The sequence below is a fragment of the Antrostomus carolinensis genome, unplaced genomic scaffold (genome assembly GCF_000700745.2).
Source record: "Antrostomus carolinensis isolate BGI_N321 unplaced genomic scaffold, ASM70074v2 scaffold12053, whole genome shotgun sequence".
Classification (NCBI taxonomy): Eukaryota; Metazoa; Chordata; class Aves; order Caprimulgiformes; family Caprimulgidae; genus Antrostomus; species Antrostomus carolinensis.
Genome location: NW_010305893.1, coordinates 38,541 through 53,761, shown reverse-complemented (window position 1 = coordinate 53,761; position 15,221 = coordinate 38,541). Strand labels below are relative to the sequence as shown.

At 37.7% G+C, this 15,221-nt stretch overlaps 1 protein-coding gene across 1 annotated transcript in view; it reads right to left on the bottom strand.

Annotated features, from left to right (window-relative positions):
- Positions 1–14,428, bottom strand: part of CFAP74 (cilia and flagella associated protein 74) — a 39,034-nt gene extending 24,606 nt beyond the window's left edge. Inside the window, 15 exon segments of the mRNA XM_029084258.1 lie at positions 2,522–2,640; positions 2,928–3,101; positions 4,323–4,520; positions 5,045–5,243; positions 5,926–6,083; positions 6,814–6,916; positions 8,159–8,269; positions 8,794–8,967; positions 9,749–9,853; positions 11,683–11,781; positions 11,989–12,135; positions 12,882–12,972; positions 13,945–14,076; positions 14,079–14,094; positions 14,399–14,428. Of these exon segments, the coding sequence (XP_028940091.1) occupies positions 2,522–2,640; positions 2,928–3,101; positions 4,323–4,520; positions 5,045–5,243; positions 5,926–6,083; positions 6,814–6,916; positions 8,159–8,269; positions 8,794–8,967; positions 9,749–9,853; positions 11,683–11,781; positions 11,989–12,135; positions 12,882–12,972; positions 13,945–14,076; positions 14,079–14,094; positions 14,399–14,428 (1,856 nt within the window).
- Between the last annotated feature and the right edge of the window lie 793 nt (positions 14,429–15,221).

The window sequence follows — 15,221 nt, the reverse complement described above, 5'->3', positions numbered from 1 at the left end:
GCAAACTGTATCAAAATTATCTTGAATAGGATCTGCCACTCATTTCAATGCCCCATTTCATGGTCTCTGTGGTGCAAGCAAAATGCCCATCAGAAGACAAGGAATCTCACAGCTACACTCTAAATGAAATTATTAAGGCACTACTGGAGACCTGTTCTGTCAGACAGAAACAGAAAGGCAGCTGGACAAAACAGATCACTAAATGGCGATAGCCATGGGAGTACCGAGGCAAACTGAAACACAGAACATAGGTGCTAATCACAATTTTATAAATACAAATTAAAACCAAACCAAAGTGAGATGAAATATTTTCAAACAGAAAAGGGAAACTGTTCAGAATTCAGGAGCTTAAAATGTGAATAAGGAAATAAGCACCTGTGTACTGACCTTCAGAACAGATCACCAGCAGCTTCTCCCGAGAGAGACTTTAAGGAATAGCTCCTTTATTTTGGTAAAATATTTATGATTTAGAGCACAGGCTGCCAAACACACACAGAACCACTATGCTAAGAATAGACTCCCACTGCATGAGGATGTAATAACGCTCACTTTAACCATTAGAATATAGTTTTTTATTAGCAAATACAGTGTCTGTCACTGATAACAGTTCTCAATATTATGTCTATAACTGCCTGTGCAAGTGATTTGGATGACAGCTTAGATGTACTGGGTATTTTCGAAATACGTAGTAAAACTATTTTGTAACAATTTATGTATGGTTCTACTTGAGAAGAGATAAGCATTAGACAGTGCAAGATCAGTGCCTACAAATCTGGTCTGTGCTGCTCAAATTATTAATAATATGACAATGGATAGTAAGATCTAGGGATTATTTTTGCTATCTATCTAGGTAACCAATTTATGTGAAAGAAATTGTGTTCATTCATCAGACAAAAATCAGTGATTCATTCTATTCACAGTACTTGATGTCTAATTGGTATTTGGAGAATACTTTGAAAGGCAATTCTATCAAGGAAAGACTTAGGCCTTTCAGAAAGGGTTCTTTTATTTTTGGTCACAAATCAGAGATGCTGATTTAAAATATGCAAATTGTTCAACATACTAAATGAGAAAGCATCAGGCTTTGTAACTGAAGTTAAACATGTATTATAAGTGGGTCAAAATTAAATCCACATACATGATTTCAAAACAAGAAAAAAAATGACATTCATATTCAGCTGAGCACCAGCCCAAGTTTAAAAGCTTAAGTGCTCTGCTGTATCGTGGTCAATTATGCATCTGCATTAGTCTTTGACCAAGATCTACAGCAGCTGGATTCAGACTTTATATCTCCCAAGGGATTGTATTCAGTCAGGAACTGCGGCGTGGTCACATTCCAGCCTGCTCTTCTAGGGACTCAGTGGGCAAGGAAAGGCTTAAATATGCACCATCGTTTTTCTCAGCAAGCTGGCTAGAAACTCCCAGTGCAATCTGTCACTGCGAAGTGGCAGTGGGGACTGAGCTGTAAAACCATCTTTGGAGCATGAAATCAGTTACTGTGATAATACAACTTGTTCCTTTCACTGGGGTATGATTAAACAATCACAGAAATGGTTTCTTCAGGTCAGTCAGCCGTAAGAGTTGAAATCTGAACTTTTTATGTAAGACAAATGAATTCACTCTGACGTTTCCTAGTTGTCAATAAGCTTCACTTACACAAAAACAAGAGCTTTAGCTCTTTTCACAGAGTTCCAAGTAAATATATTCTTTTCTGGACTTCATTTTTTTAGACAAAGACAAGTTGTGAAGAGTAGTATTTTATATTTTTAAAAGGCTTGGAATAGCTCCAGAAAAAGCCAGTCTCTGAATTATTCTTAATAATTTTTGGGATACTTCCATTTGTTTATTTAGAAACAGTGAAATAAACATCGATATAGTTAAACTGAGATTAATTTGCAATCTCTCCCAACTAGACAGAGCACTTCATTATACAAACTGTCATCACGATTACAGGAATGGATTGATGGGAAAGACCACAGGATTTCAATTTAAGTGCTCTTTGCTCCAAGACCGATTCCTTTATTTCATCAGCTTCTTCACACAAACTTCAGCAGTAATCTGTCAGTGTGAATCATGGTATCAAGGATGGCAGCTGGTGAAAGAGGCTTGCCTAGGCTTAAAGGCCCTAGTGCTGGCCTAGAAAGAACCTTGGGTCCACTTTTGCTTCTCTGTACTAACAAAGAGCTCCTTTTCCCCTTTTTGAAAGGGTCTGACATTTTTGAGAAAAAGCTTTTGACTCGTTCAGGGCTGGCAGGTACGACGGGTCTCTATTGCTTCCCACAGATTAGATACTGGTCCCTTCTATCACCACTACAGAAAGCAACGACATGCAGCTCAGGCTCCATAAGCCTCTTGCTTCTCAGCTCTGAGACACAGTTCCTTCCCTCATCACTCAAGAACAGAATTTAACAATTTAGATGTATTTACTGAAATCTATTTCATTTGCTAGAGAATTTGGTTACATCTCCTGTTGTGGTACAAAGGTAAAACAAACAACAAGTCTACAGTTAATTTTACTTACTGAATAGTGACGAAGTCCTTGAGCCATTCACTGATTCCCACCAGTCTGCAGGAATTAACACTGTGGGATGCATTTATCAAAACTACCTTCTTTTTGTAGATTTGACCAACATCAAAATCCTTGGAACACCAAACACATCAAGATGGTGAGAACTACAAGCAGTAGCATTTATACATATGACAAAGACCTAAGTAGCAAAACTAAGTATTTTTTAAAACTTGACTATAACTTACCTAAGAGATTGCTAGAAAAAAAATACTGTTTCAGGTTTGATTAAAGATCTATTAAAGACAACAAGAATTTTTTTTTTCTTCCCAGCACAACAGAATCTTGATCCAGACATGGGTACATACACACACAGATACATACATCATCCTTACAGCTCCTGTGCACAACAGCCACTAACCTTGAAACGAATGCAGCTTGGTTTGCTATAGAATGTACACCCCTTACATTCACGACCAGGCACTATTTGCTTCTGAAAAATACCACTTTGGAATTCCTCCGGTTTTTTCTCAAAAATGTCTTTTTTCAGCACCCTTGCAGCCAGCTGCTTTGGATCTGTTTCTTCTTTGGATATCTAATAAGGAACATCAGTAAAAACCACCATGACTGTAAGTAAATGTGATCACAGAATCTGTAGCTCAAAGTAGCAAAGTCTGCGAGTGGAATCTCTTAGTATCTGGCCAGCCTTTATCTGCTTCTCTCCAGATCAAACTCAGCCTCCCAGCTTATACATGAAGGATTTAATTTATTCTCAGCTGTCTGTTCTGTAGCTTATCATCATCCCACACTATGACATAGTGTTTTTACTGGCAGTATTAGCTCTTCTGCACTTAAACACTTTTTTCCTTTCAACTTCTGAAACAAATACTAATTCAGAAAAAAAAAAATCAGCTAACTTCACTGGAACATTTCAGTTTTACTCCAGTGCTTCTTTCACGTGAGTATATCAGTATGTACTAACATTATTTCTTTTTGATTGATTATAAAGGTCTTCTACATCTCAAAAAAGCACTATATGCAAATATACCTTGGAATAACATTTAAGATCTTCACTGCACAGTTCCACTCTAGAAGGGTGTGTTATTTATGTCTGGGTAGAGTATAGAATACTATTACTTTGCTAGAAGAAATTCTTTTCTTCACCTAGTATGGTACAGAAAAGTTGTTTCCACATAAAGTAATCTGTGTTGCCAACTCAACAGAAAGTCATGTTTAGTTTTTTTTAAACTCAAACAAGTGAACATGATGTGATGTCTTCACGTATCTCTGAACTACAACTGAAATACTGTTTTCTCTTAAAGAGAACAAACACTGCAAGAATAGTGTCAGCAATTACTCTGATGATATTCTCACATCTGAATCTCTATATCTATGTAATAAAATCTGCATTTCAGCTGCTAATAATTACTGTTTTTAAGCAAGGTTCCTAAACCAGTGCTGGCCACTGTCATTACTTCACTTTTGAAGTCATTACTTTCACATTTGAAAATCCTGATTTAAGTTGTCCCTTTCCCAGGCTTCTGGAATGGGACCAAATGCTCAAACTGTGAGATGACTTTGTGAAGCCAGCAATGAAATCCACTCTGCTGACCTTGCATAATTCTGGAGTTATAAAGCCCAGTACTCTATCTACAACTACTAGACGGGCAAATGAAACATTTTAATCCATTAAGATACTTTCATGGATACTGCCAAAATTTTGGCAACACTAACTTCACAATGAGTCAATTACAAAAGGATCTCATCCATATTTTTTTGTTTTGCTATTTTTAATAAGAGATATCACAACATTTACCTTGTGCAAGTCACCTTCCTGACTCCAGAGGCCCGGGAACTCTGGTTCTACTAGGGTCTCATCCTCCTCTTTCTCATCTTCACCACTTTCACAGAGCACATCATGGGGTATTTTTTCAGAAATCTCTCCTACAGAAGCAGTTCTCTCACCAGCTGAGGAACAAGCTGACGGAGAGCGGCACAACTTTTGTGAAGGAATCTGAGTTTTGAAGAGACAGTTAAAATTACTAGAGGAGAGTTACTTCAACAGTTAACAGTTTCTGAGAAGAACTTTTAAGATAAAAATGATGGGTCTGTAAAGTTCAGAGGCCAAAGACAACAACTTAGATCGATCCCTTCTTAAGATACTGAACACAGACAAAATCTTACATTAAAAGCATCTATATGACATTAACTGGATGCTATAGGCTAGAAACTGCTCCTCAGGAATGAGAACACTGACTGTAGGTTTTGAATGGTTTGTGTATCACATGATAACCAAGAACTTTGCTGTAGTAGGACTATTTCTACCAACACCTCTGCCTCACCCCTTTTCTTTTAAGTACCTAAAGATTGCCTGAAGCCAGTAGTTTTATCAGGGAATTCAATTCACTCCCCTCTTGTCTGGTATTTGGTTGTAGTCTGTGCTATTCACAGGCAAAATAATTCACAGCTCTGCACCTCTGACAAAAAATAAATCTAAAGACAGTTAATTCTTAGGCCTTTGTTCACCTGTGATACTGCTTCAGCTGAAGGTTTGCAGGTCTTCTCAATATATTGCCACGCTTTCATTCTCCACAGTGAAGAATCCTCAAGTTTACCACCACCCTTAATTGCCTTAGTACAGGATTTACTTCTTTTCTGCTTGTGAATATAAGCTTTTTCTCGCAAAATCTGAGAAACAATCTCAATTTTTCTTGACTTCTGCAGTTCTCTAGAAGCTCTGTAACCCAACGTCATAAGAAATATTAAACCAACCATGGTTGTTTACTAATAATATAACTACAGTCCAGTCTCAATTGAGCCTTTAAGCTAAACAGCAAGCCTTGAAATTGGGTGCAGTGGTAATTTATGTCAAGACATCAGGTGATTCAAAAGCTATTTATACATTTTTGCAGACTAAATCTACTCAATTACATTGTTTTAGAAGTGGAGGAGTTGGCAAAGCATTTCAGTCATCAATACTGGAAAAAAAAAAAAAAAGGTTTTAAATAATTTTCCCAACCTAGCTAGCTACTTAAAGAAAACTGCCTGTCTGAAATACCGGGGATTTAATAAAAGGAGGAAGAATGGTTAAGGCAGCTGTTACATTTTTATAGGGACAGTGTTCAGGAAATGCAGACACACAGTTACTTCAGGCAGCCACCTCAGGTTCACTGAATTCCCATCCTGGAATAGTTTTATCTTTGCACTCATCATAGAACATGGGCTCCTAACTTTGGTTCTCTGAATAATACCTAAGCTAGAAGTTCAAGTCTATACAGATATCACACACACAGTATGAGAACGAGTTCACTCCCTTGAGGCGGCATCACAGATGTTGTTTTCAGAATTCAGAGCTCCAATATATTCCTGCATGAGCATCAGTAAGCAGCTGAGAGTTTGATATGGATATGAACACTTACTGTTTCTTTTTTTCATGTTCTAGCAGTCGTTTATGGAGAAAAATTTCCTTGGCAACATTGCCTCCTTCTGCCAGGAAAGCTTCCCTCATTTTCATCTCCTGCTTCTCTGCCTCAAAGGCCATTGCTTTCTTCCAAACCTGGACAGTTTGGAGTTTTTCCTATGAAGCCATACAAACCACAGTTACGTATTTGATTCACATATTAAAGAATATAAAACAGAATCTGGTGTTGGTCCCCTTATCTAAGTATAAATTTGTGGAAGATTTCTCTGAAGTAGAACTTCCTGGTTTTAACATACACACTAGTCATGGTATGCTGAGACACAGAAAGCTCTGACTAGATCAGGGCTAGCTCTTTATCCTTCTAGCCTGCCCCTGAAATGCTACTCAGTGAAGCAATGTGAAAAGATACAGTTCTAATCAAACCAATATTAAATTAATTCCTTCAGATTCTAAAGAACCTAAGTAGAAGAACAAAGTAGCATAGCTCAAATTCTTAATTTACATTATTTAAATTCTTAAGTAAATGTTTTTCTTCCACGTTTTCTTCATATGAAGTATTTCTACACTGGGATCCAAACAACTGGAAACGTTTCTGTCCAAACTTTCAGAGAACTTATTTGCAGTATTATTCTCAAGAGAGTTACCCTACCAGAACAACTAGATTGTTGACAGAATGAACTCCATAAGCCGGAGTGTTCGTATCTGCCCATACAAATCTAACACCATTACTTCTATAGTTAAATTCTCCCCAGTTTCAGAATTTGAGATTGGGTCAGTTATCCGACAGCACCACACAGCAATTCTGCAATGAAAACTGAAATTACTTTCAGTAAAACCTAGCAGTTCAACAAGTCCATGTCTCCACTCCCCATCCCAGCCCCAGTACCCTGTTGGAAGCGATGTTGTTTCTCAGGGAGAGCACAGCTTGTATCCTTCTCTCCATATGCTCCCGAGTTTTCACTTCTTCCTTTGCATTTTCTTCATGAATTCTGTAAGCAAAGGAAAATCTCTCAGCCTCACATCCTGGAAAGCTTTTAGTATTAGAATGTTTAACCTGACAAGTAGTAATTGTCAATGTCACCATTCTTCCTGTAAGCCTCTGTGTTTACTACGATGCTGGGTGTGGGTAAAGTGGAACAGTTGGAAGACTCTGCTATATACAGTACCGCTCAAATTAAAGTGCCAACAGGCTTTCAACTAGTTTGCTCAACAACTTTTTTTAATTTTTTTTATATTTTGAATATGAAGGATGTGTTCCACATTATGACATATGTCTAGCTGCTAAAATGAAGTAAGAATTCAGGTGTTGCTCACATAACCAATATCTAAACAATGACGTAGTGAACTTTCTATGAACCAACCACTTGTACCCACACTAAAAATAAACTCTACAGGCTCTAAAAGATAGAAATATGTGGCTGTGAATCAAATCTGAGAGTATTCCAGCTAATATAATGGCAAATGAGAAAAAAATGAGTAAGATCAATATATTTGATACATTACTCAGGAAAAAAACCACCATCTTATTTGGATGTTTGTTTTTCTTAATTATTACATATTTGCACATGCCATCTAATGAGAAATAAACCAACACAGAAACAGTACAATTATATCAATCATGTTTTCAATTAAGTCCTAATATACAAGTAAAAGTAGCAAATGTTCACAATTTCTTTAGTAGCAAAATAATTCGACACCACAGTATTTATATAAACATAAACCTATAAAGAGAACATTTAATCTACCATCAACCAGAAAAGGAGCACAAAGAAGTGGCCTACCAATCAATTTTACCAGACAGCAGGAAAGCCTTTTTACCACATTTCAGAGGGAATAGAAGATGGTAGAATGCAAGTTTCAAACCTGGAATTTAGTTACACTACTTCAAACTACTTCAGTTAATGACACACACACACACACAAAAAAAAATGCTGCAAATCATTAGTCATGCCTAAAAGTAGTCAAACCCCTCTGCAGCTCATCAAAAAGACAGTCCCTTCAGCTACAGGGACTCTGAAGATCACATTAGGGCAGTAAGTGCATTTTCTTCTTTTCAAGTTCTTTTGTGCCATGTAAGATTGGAATGCTTCACAGCACTGGTACTGTGGCAGAAGATTTCCAAGTGAAACAGAAGATAGACCTAGCAGAAAAATGATTATTTTTCAAAGACTAAAGGATAAAGTATTGTACACCAGAGAATGTACAATGACAGAAAAGGAGTGAACAAGAACCTTGCCATGCTTTTTCTCAGGAAGCTGACTGCTTTTTCATGGTTCCTTTTGGCATCTTCACGCAGTTTTTTATGCCTTTCTTCATATTCTTTCTGGGCTTCCTCTTCTTTTCTGCAAAACACAGGCAAACCAACAGTGGCAGCAGGACGAAAGAAACTTTGATTCCAACACAATGACATCTAAGGCTGCAGAAATGAGGACATTAGTCTTTCTCTTCCCCTTGCCCATACAGTCTCTTGTTTTCACAAAACCTATAGACAAATTCATAAACTGGTGTCCTCTTTCTCTCCAAGACATCTCGATGAACTTGATCATAAGTTCTCTGAAGGTCCTGGCAGCCAACAACAATGCAGACACAAACTTCATTTCCTTAGACAAAAAGCATTCACATTTTTTGTCTTTAGCAAGTTTATTTTCATAGATCAGAAATCGTTACCTGCATAACTGCAAGATTGTGGGCAACTTCTTGTTTTAATTAAATTTCCTCATAAAATATTCCTGAAGCACCCCCCAGCTAAGAAACACAATACCACTAGTATTTGAATTAGCTAATCTTCTCAACACCTGAAACAGTGAATTGGCTAAAACAAGATATAGGGAAAAAAAAGAGCAGAGTCTGACTTATATGCACTTACTTTTCTCTAGACCACTGATTTTCTTCTGCTTGCTGTGCTGCTATTTTTTCCTTCCAAATCCGCATTTTGGCTCGTTCTTGGTATTGCATCTCTAGCTCCTCCTCAGCTTGTTTAAGTTGTTCATGGAGGGCTTCATATCTTCCCTGCTCAGTTTCTATCTGCCACATCTCAAGCCTTTAAAACAAAGCGTGAGCTGTTTTCAGGGAAATACTGACATTCTTTCATTTCCTTAAGGCCATTGAGTAGGTAAGGCTCTGTGGTGAAAATGAAAATCTAGCCATGATTTATTTTATTTTTTGTTAATTACATAGTAAATCATACCCTGGTACTGACACAGGTATTGTACCTTTCAGACTAAGGCCTATATGTAATAGCATATCTCATTTGCAGTTGAACCTCTGGTGCCAAAATACAAACACACTTGCCTGTTGCCTTCGCCAAAAGACAGTTTTATTCTGTCTTATAGAAATAAATAATTTAGTATGTGTGAACAATCAATTACGAGCAGCACTATGAGCTTAACATAAACATACACAGTACCACTACAATGCCTCCATCATTCTCAATTTCAATATTTTCATTTATGACCTATAAAAAACACTACGAGGCATAAACTAGAAGTGTTTATGCTCAGAGATCAGTATCACAGACAGCTGTACTTTAGTCCAGCTTACTTTCCATTTTAAATGAGACCTGTTTAGGTCCACAGTGTTTGCACAACTCCCAGTAAAAATCAAAACTTAATTTATGTTTGCAAAACTAACTCAGGAGCTGAGGCTAAAAGTTGCTCTCAAGATCCTTTGCCTTGCAGTCAGCCTCACACGACCTCAAATTATGGAGTTCAGTATTTACAAGCAACTTCTGTAGTGATTAACTTTTGAATCCATTAAACAGCATACAAAGATCATCATAAAGATTGAGTCCCATCACACCATTTTCTCATTCTCTCACTTACATGTTTTCTTTTAGCATCCAAGCAATTTTCAGCTCAAAGTCTTTCTCCTTCTCCAGCTCAGCACACAGTTGTCTGTGCATTGCCTGAAGGCAGGACAAGGCCGTGCTGTTAACATTAAAAAGAAACAACCAGAACTAATAGATGTTAAAAAAAAAATTCCCTCTCCCCCAACAAGATCAGCAACAATAACAAATAGCTTTGAGGCTGCAATCTATGTATTAGAATTCCACTAATTTCTGCAGTCCTCTAAGCCTCTAAGCATCCATTCTTCATTCTAAGGCATAGCTTGCTTTCAACTATTAAATGCTGGTTGAAATGTAAAGAGGAGTATTTATTTCAAAAGCACTGACCAGTAGCTTGATGTGAATATTCATTTCTCAGGCTGGTACAAGTAGTAGTATTAATGAAAATAAATTTAGGTGAACCTAGAGAGCCTAGGGTGATTTTGCTTTTAAAACAGCATTACAATATTCCAGGTATTTTGCCTACAATGGCAGCATTGCCACACAGCTGGTTGTTTTTCTTGGTCTTCTCTACCCAGGAAACCTAGTAGACAGTACACTACAGAATCAGGAGTGAACTGACTGTATTGGACATAAACTCCCTTCCTCAAAACAAAAACAGGAAATGGATCGTCTACCTGTAGTTACTACTCTAATTTCAAAATTTTTGTATTGGGCATCAGTAATGCTAATGGCAGCCAGGACTGTCATTATTGGTGACATAAAACATGATGCTTTTGAGCTTCATACGCCAGAAAGTCTTCTTAGTCCACTATTCACTTGCTAAATAAAAGAGATTGTGTGAATTGTTAATTACCTGCATATCTAGACCTCACAATTCCACCTGTCGTAAGTATGAAAACATCTACAATGCTCTTCAGTCTTTGTTGGTTTTTGTTACTAACATTGTCTCTTCAAGATCCTGAACACCCATCGCAGGAGTCTCATTAGCACTCATCATTTTTGCTTAAGCAGCTATTCTGTTTTTGCAATTAACCTACCTTTATCATCCATCGATATACTAACTTGAAGATTAACACAGGTCACAAAATGCAGCTGTGAAATTTGTTCACAATACACTGGCTCCTGGTACACAAGCCACCCACTTCTTTCTATTTAAGCCCAATGTGAAGAGCACAGTAAATTGCCTCCCACTTAATAGCAAAAGTGTTTCAGAACAGCTCTGTATGCAGGACCACTCCTGAAAGGCTTTCATTTCTCAAGAGAAAACAAACAGAAAAAAAAATAGCATATATATGTGTGCGTGTGTGTGTGTATATATATATATATATATATGAATTCTGATTCTAATAGTTACCAGAAGCAAAACCATAACCTGTAGAACTGCCATAGCACATTGGTGTTGGTTCATCAGACTGAAAAGGAGTGATTGAGACCCTGATTAACATAATTGACAGTAGTGGGCCAGGCTGATTTAATAATGTTGTTGTTATAGTTAAAAATATATGCTTCTTTCCTATGCATTCGAGTTCCCACCTCTTTCTGCACCGATTTACCTAACTGAGTATTACCTCTAAACCAGAAAGTACAGAGATCAATGCTTCCCAAACTAATGCACCATTATTCTTTATTTCAAAAGGAGGAATTCTTGCTGAAATACGCCAACTGGAGAGTGACTGCAACATTAGTGTTCACCAACACGGGAGTGAACGCACTGCTCTGCTCACCAGCTGAAAGTGCAATACCCTCGTATCAGAACAGCCTTCCAAGCTAAGGCAGTTACACCTTAACCTGAGAAGGGCAATGCTTTCATCACTGATTTATTAACTTCTTTAATATATGTGCTAGAAAATTCTATCAACAGTTCAACAACGTGAAGAGATGAAATCAGGAAAGTTTATCTCATTAATTACACAGACAGACGTAGTGGATGCCTGTAATCCTTGGTATCCAGAAATACTCTCTACCTACACGTTGCCAGCCTCCTCCTCTTTCCGCATTTCAATGTCTACAGACTCCAGCTGCTCTGCTAGCGCCTTGGTCCGCAGCTGGCAGGTCCACAGCTGGTCTCTGCAAGAAACAAACAGATTCTTCCTATTTTGTAAATTCTTTGCAAAAAGAACTTCTTTACCATGAAACTCTTCCTTTTATGGACAAGCTCACAGCTAGGATTCCTTCAACTGGAAAACTTCTATAAACTCTACTGTTTATGACAGATAGTGTCCCAGTATTGGATGGTGATTTATGCTGATGCATTCCATTCACTCGAACACTAACCTGGCATGTTGGACCACAAGTTCCTTTTCTCTGGCCACATCATTGAGCAATTTTAGGTTCCTCTGGAAGGTTAATATGCGAATTCTATCTGTACGCTTCATAGCCCGAATATTCTTAAAGCCACACAAACGGTGTTCCAAGCTTTGCCTTTGAATTGAAACACAAGTAACAATGAAAATATAATGAGAATTTGAAAAGTTACGTGAAGTTTGTATGTCATCCACACTTAGGCATTTGTGCATTAATTGTTTTATTCTAACAGAACTGTTACAAATATGATCAGTATAAATAAGGAAAAAATTAACATAATTTGTACAAGAAGTTTACAGGCATGCACTTAAACCAAGAATTTTACACTTGGATATCTAATGTTGAACATTTATACCCATATTTAATGCATTAATGATAAATCTTGTTTTGAAATGCCTGTGGCTCCTCTTGATTATACCTAGGGTTTGAAAATTGTAGTTTTCCTGAAAAATAATTTAAAACTTTAAATGGAACATTCTAAACTAGCTTAAAACACATCAGCTGATCAGTTTGTGGGGTGAGCCAGTATCTCTTTTTGGTCTGCTTAAACATAGAGCAAGAAGTGTGCAGGTTTGGTTTAAATCCACTGTACCATCTACTTGTAAAAACAATGTAAAATCCATCATCATACCAATTCTGTGCTACTTGGCTTTACACAGTGCTACAAAATTCTGTATATATTTTTAAAAAAAGTTTTAACAATGGTAACCAATTTATTTTTTTTTTGTGGAAAGGTCTATTTTGCCCATGAATAATTTGACACAAAAATGCATAGTTGAATTAACCAAACCTTCTCTTGAAAAGGTAAGCTCACGCTATAAAGGAAATTACTGTTAGAACTGCTAATAAAACAAGTTATTTACATGCTTGAATCAGATTTGTCTCCAATTCCTTCAGAAGTGTCTTTGTTTCCCATCTTGCCATCACCAGCCAACTCTTCTTCAAGCTTGTATTCTAATAGATATGAAAACACCAGTTTAATAAAGATACTTTGAACTTTAAAATGCAAATCTCTGGTATACTGCTGTTCTAGTCAAAATGTAGAGAATCAGAGATGACATTTTATAGCATTAATGCAGGATATATATAAAAACAAAAAAAAAAATCACATGGCAAAACACACAGGACCACTACTGTACACCTGCAAATAAAGCAGGAGAACGCTCTCTGCCTTTGTTATGGAAGTGTGACCAACCACCCAACGTACGTGAAAATAAAAACACAAACAAAAACTTGGAGGAGGGCAGGGGAAGACTATTGTATTGACAGGGTTTGGCCAACAGTCTAATATCTCATTATCTTGCACTACCTTATCCTACTGTACTGTGAAGACAGAATTTTTTTAGTATTTGCACAATCAAGAAAATAACAATGAGAAAAGAATAAGCTTTTTAAGGTTATAAGAGTTCTAAGAACTCTTTTTAACATAAAGATCAGTATTCAGCACAGACCATACACAGTAACCTGTAAAATGGCAGCAATGTTGCCTCACGTGCTGAACTGAAACATACTTTTGGACACGATTAGAGAAACTGGCTGCCTATTAAGAGGTATTTGGTGCCAGTTTAGGTGTTTTACAGTATCCAACATCTCCATAAAGCCATTCTGGAGCCAGATGACAGAATCTAGAGTACTTCAAGGGGCACTAGATGCCAATGTATGAGCAACTGAATCAAGTCCATACAGTCAAATACTAGATTTTTAACATCAATAAATGAATCAAAATGCCTTACACAGGTAAAAAGCAGAGAATTTACTGCTACAGTAATAATGAGCTGGATTTGGATTAGTTACAGCTGTGTAATGCAATGCTAGAGAACAACCCCTGCAATCATTGCACTTACCTGGAATACCCTTCTACTCTACAACTCTACTAACCCCATCTACTAAGTTTTTATAAATTATCAAAGCTTTCAGCATTTTCACCTTCCCACTGTTCTTTCTCATGAGAAAACTGATCAACTTTGGCTTCTTTTTCTTCCTCTTCCAGAAATGGTCGAAGAGATTTTTGCCCTTCTTCATTACTATCACTGATCTCATTATCTTCCATACTCATAGTTCTTCAAAACAACCAGGCTAAGAGAGAGAAGAGCACATGTTTTATATATATAGTGGTGACTATATCTTGAGATTAATTAATAGCATTCAGTAATTACTTAATGTGAAACAACTGGATACAATCACACACTTTTGTGCTAGTCACACATTTTAACTACCAACTGTAATAAATCTCTTACAGAGAACAAAGGACACTGCCAACTTTTAATTTTTTTTAATAAGAATCAGTTCAATAATAAAACAAACCTTGTGAATGGATTTTATCCACTTGGGCAACCACTTTACCCAGAATGATTAAGGAACAGCTCAAACAAACACTTACTTGTTCTTGCGTGTTATGCAGCTCTCCCATGTTAAGTAAACTGTTCTCAAATGTTGATACAATTTATTAGAATTCAGTAAATTCTATATGTCAAATAGAATGAGTTATTTCCACATGGTTGAGCAGTTCATCAAGATCTTACTCATGGAGAGATTTGTATGTATGATTAATTCTAATGAAGGTGGTGGCTCAGCTCTGAGCACGTTTATGTAAATCCTTTTGCAGAACTCAAAAACATAAACTAGAAGAGAATTATCTATTTTCTCTAATTAAGGAACAGAGAAAATACACCATGGAATTTAAGTACAGAACAGACTAACTAAATTCTAAGAACCATCTTAAAACCAAGACATAATCCCTGCACCGGGCTCTGGTTGATTTAAGGATGTTAGTGGCACTACAAAGTAACACAACCTGCCAAGGCACCAGTAGCAGCACAAGTCCCTTCTGCTGAGCCACTGTGGTGCCAAGAAGAGCAACTCCAACTTCAGCACCATGGAGCTTTGGGTCAATTCGGCCACAACCCGCAGTGCAGCAGAAGGCCCGAGGGCCTCCTCTGAGGGACCCGCGAGCCAGACAGCGAAAGCCGCATGGATCCCACAGCTCCTCACGTTACAGGACGCTGCGTGGGACCAAAACACCAGCTCGACACTGGGTCACACCACAGCCCAGCAAAACCACCCGCTCCAGGGCACCAACCACCGGGAGCCCGCTAACCACCGCCTGAGGCTCAGCCCGCGGTGACAGCAGCGACGAGACGCCGTCCTGGGGACCTCGCCAGCTCGCTGGTCCCGAGGCGGTTAGGGCGATGGGGGCAGGCAGC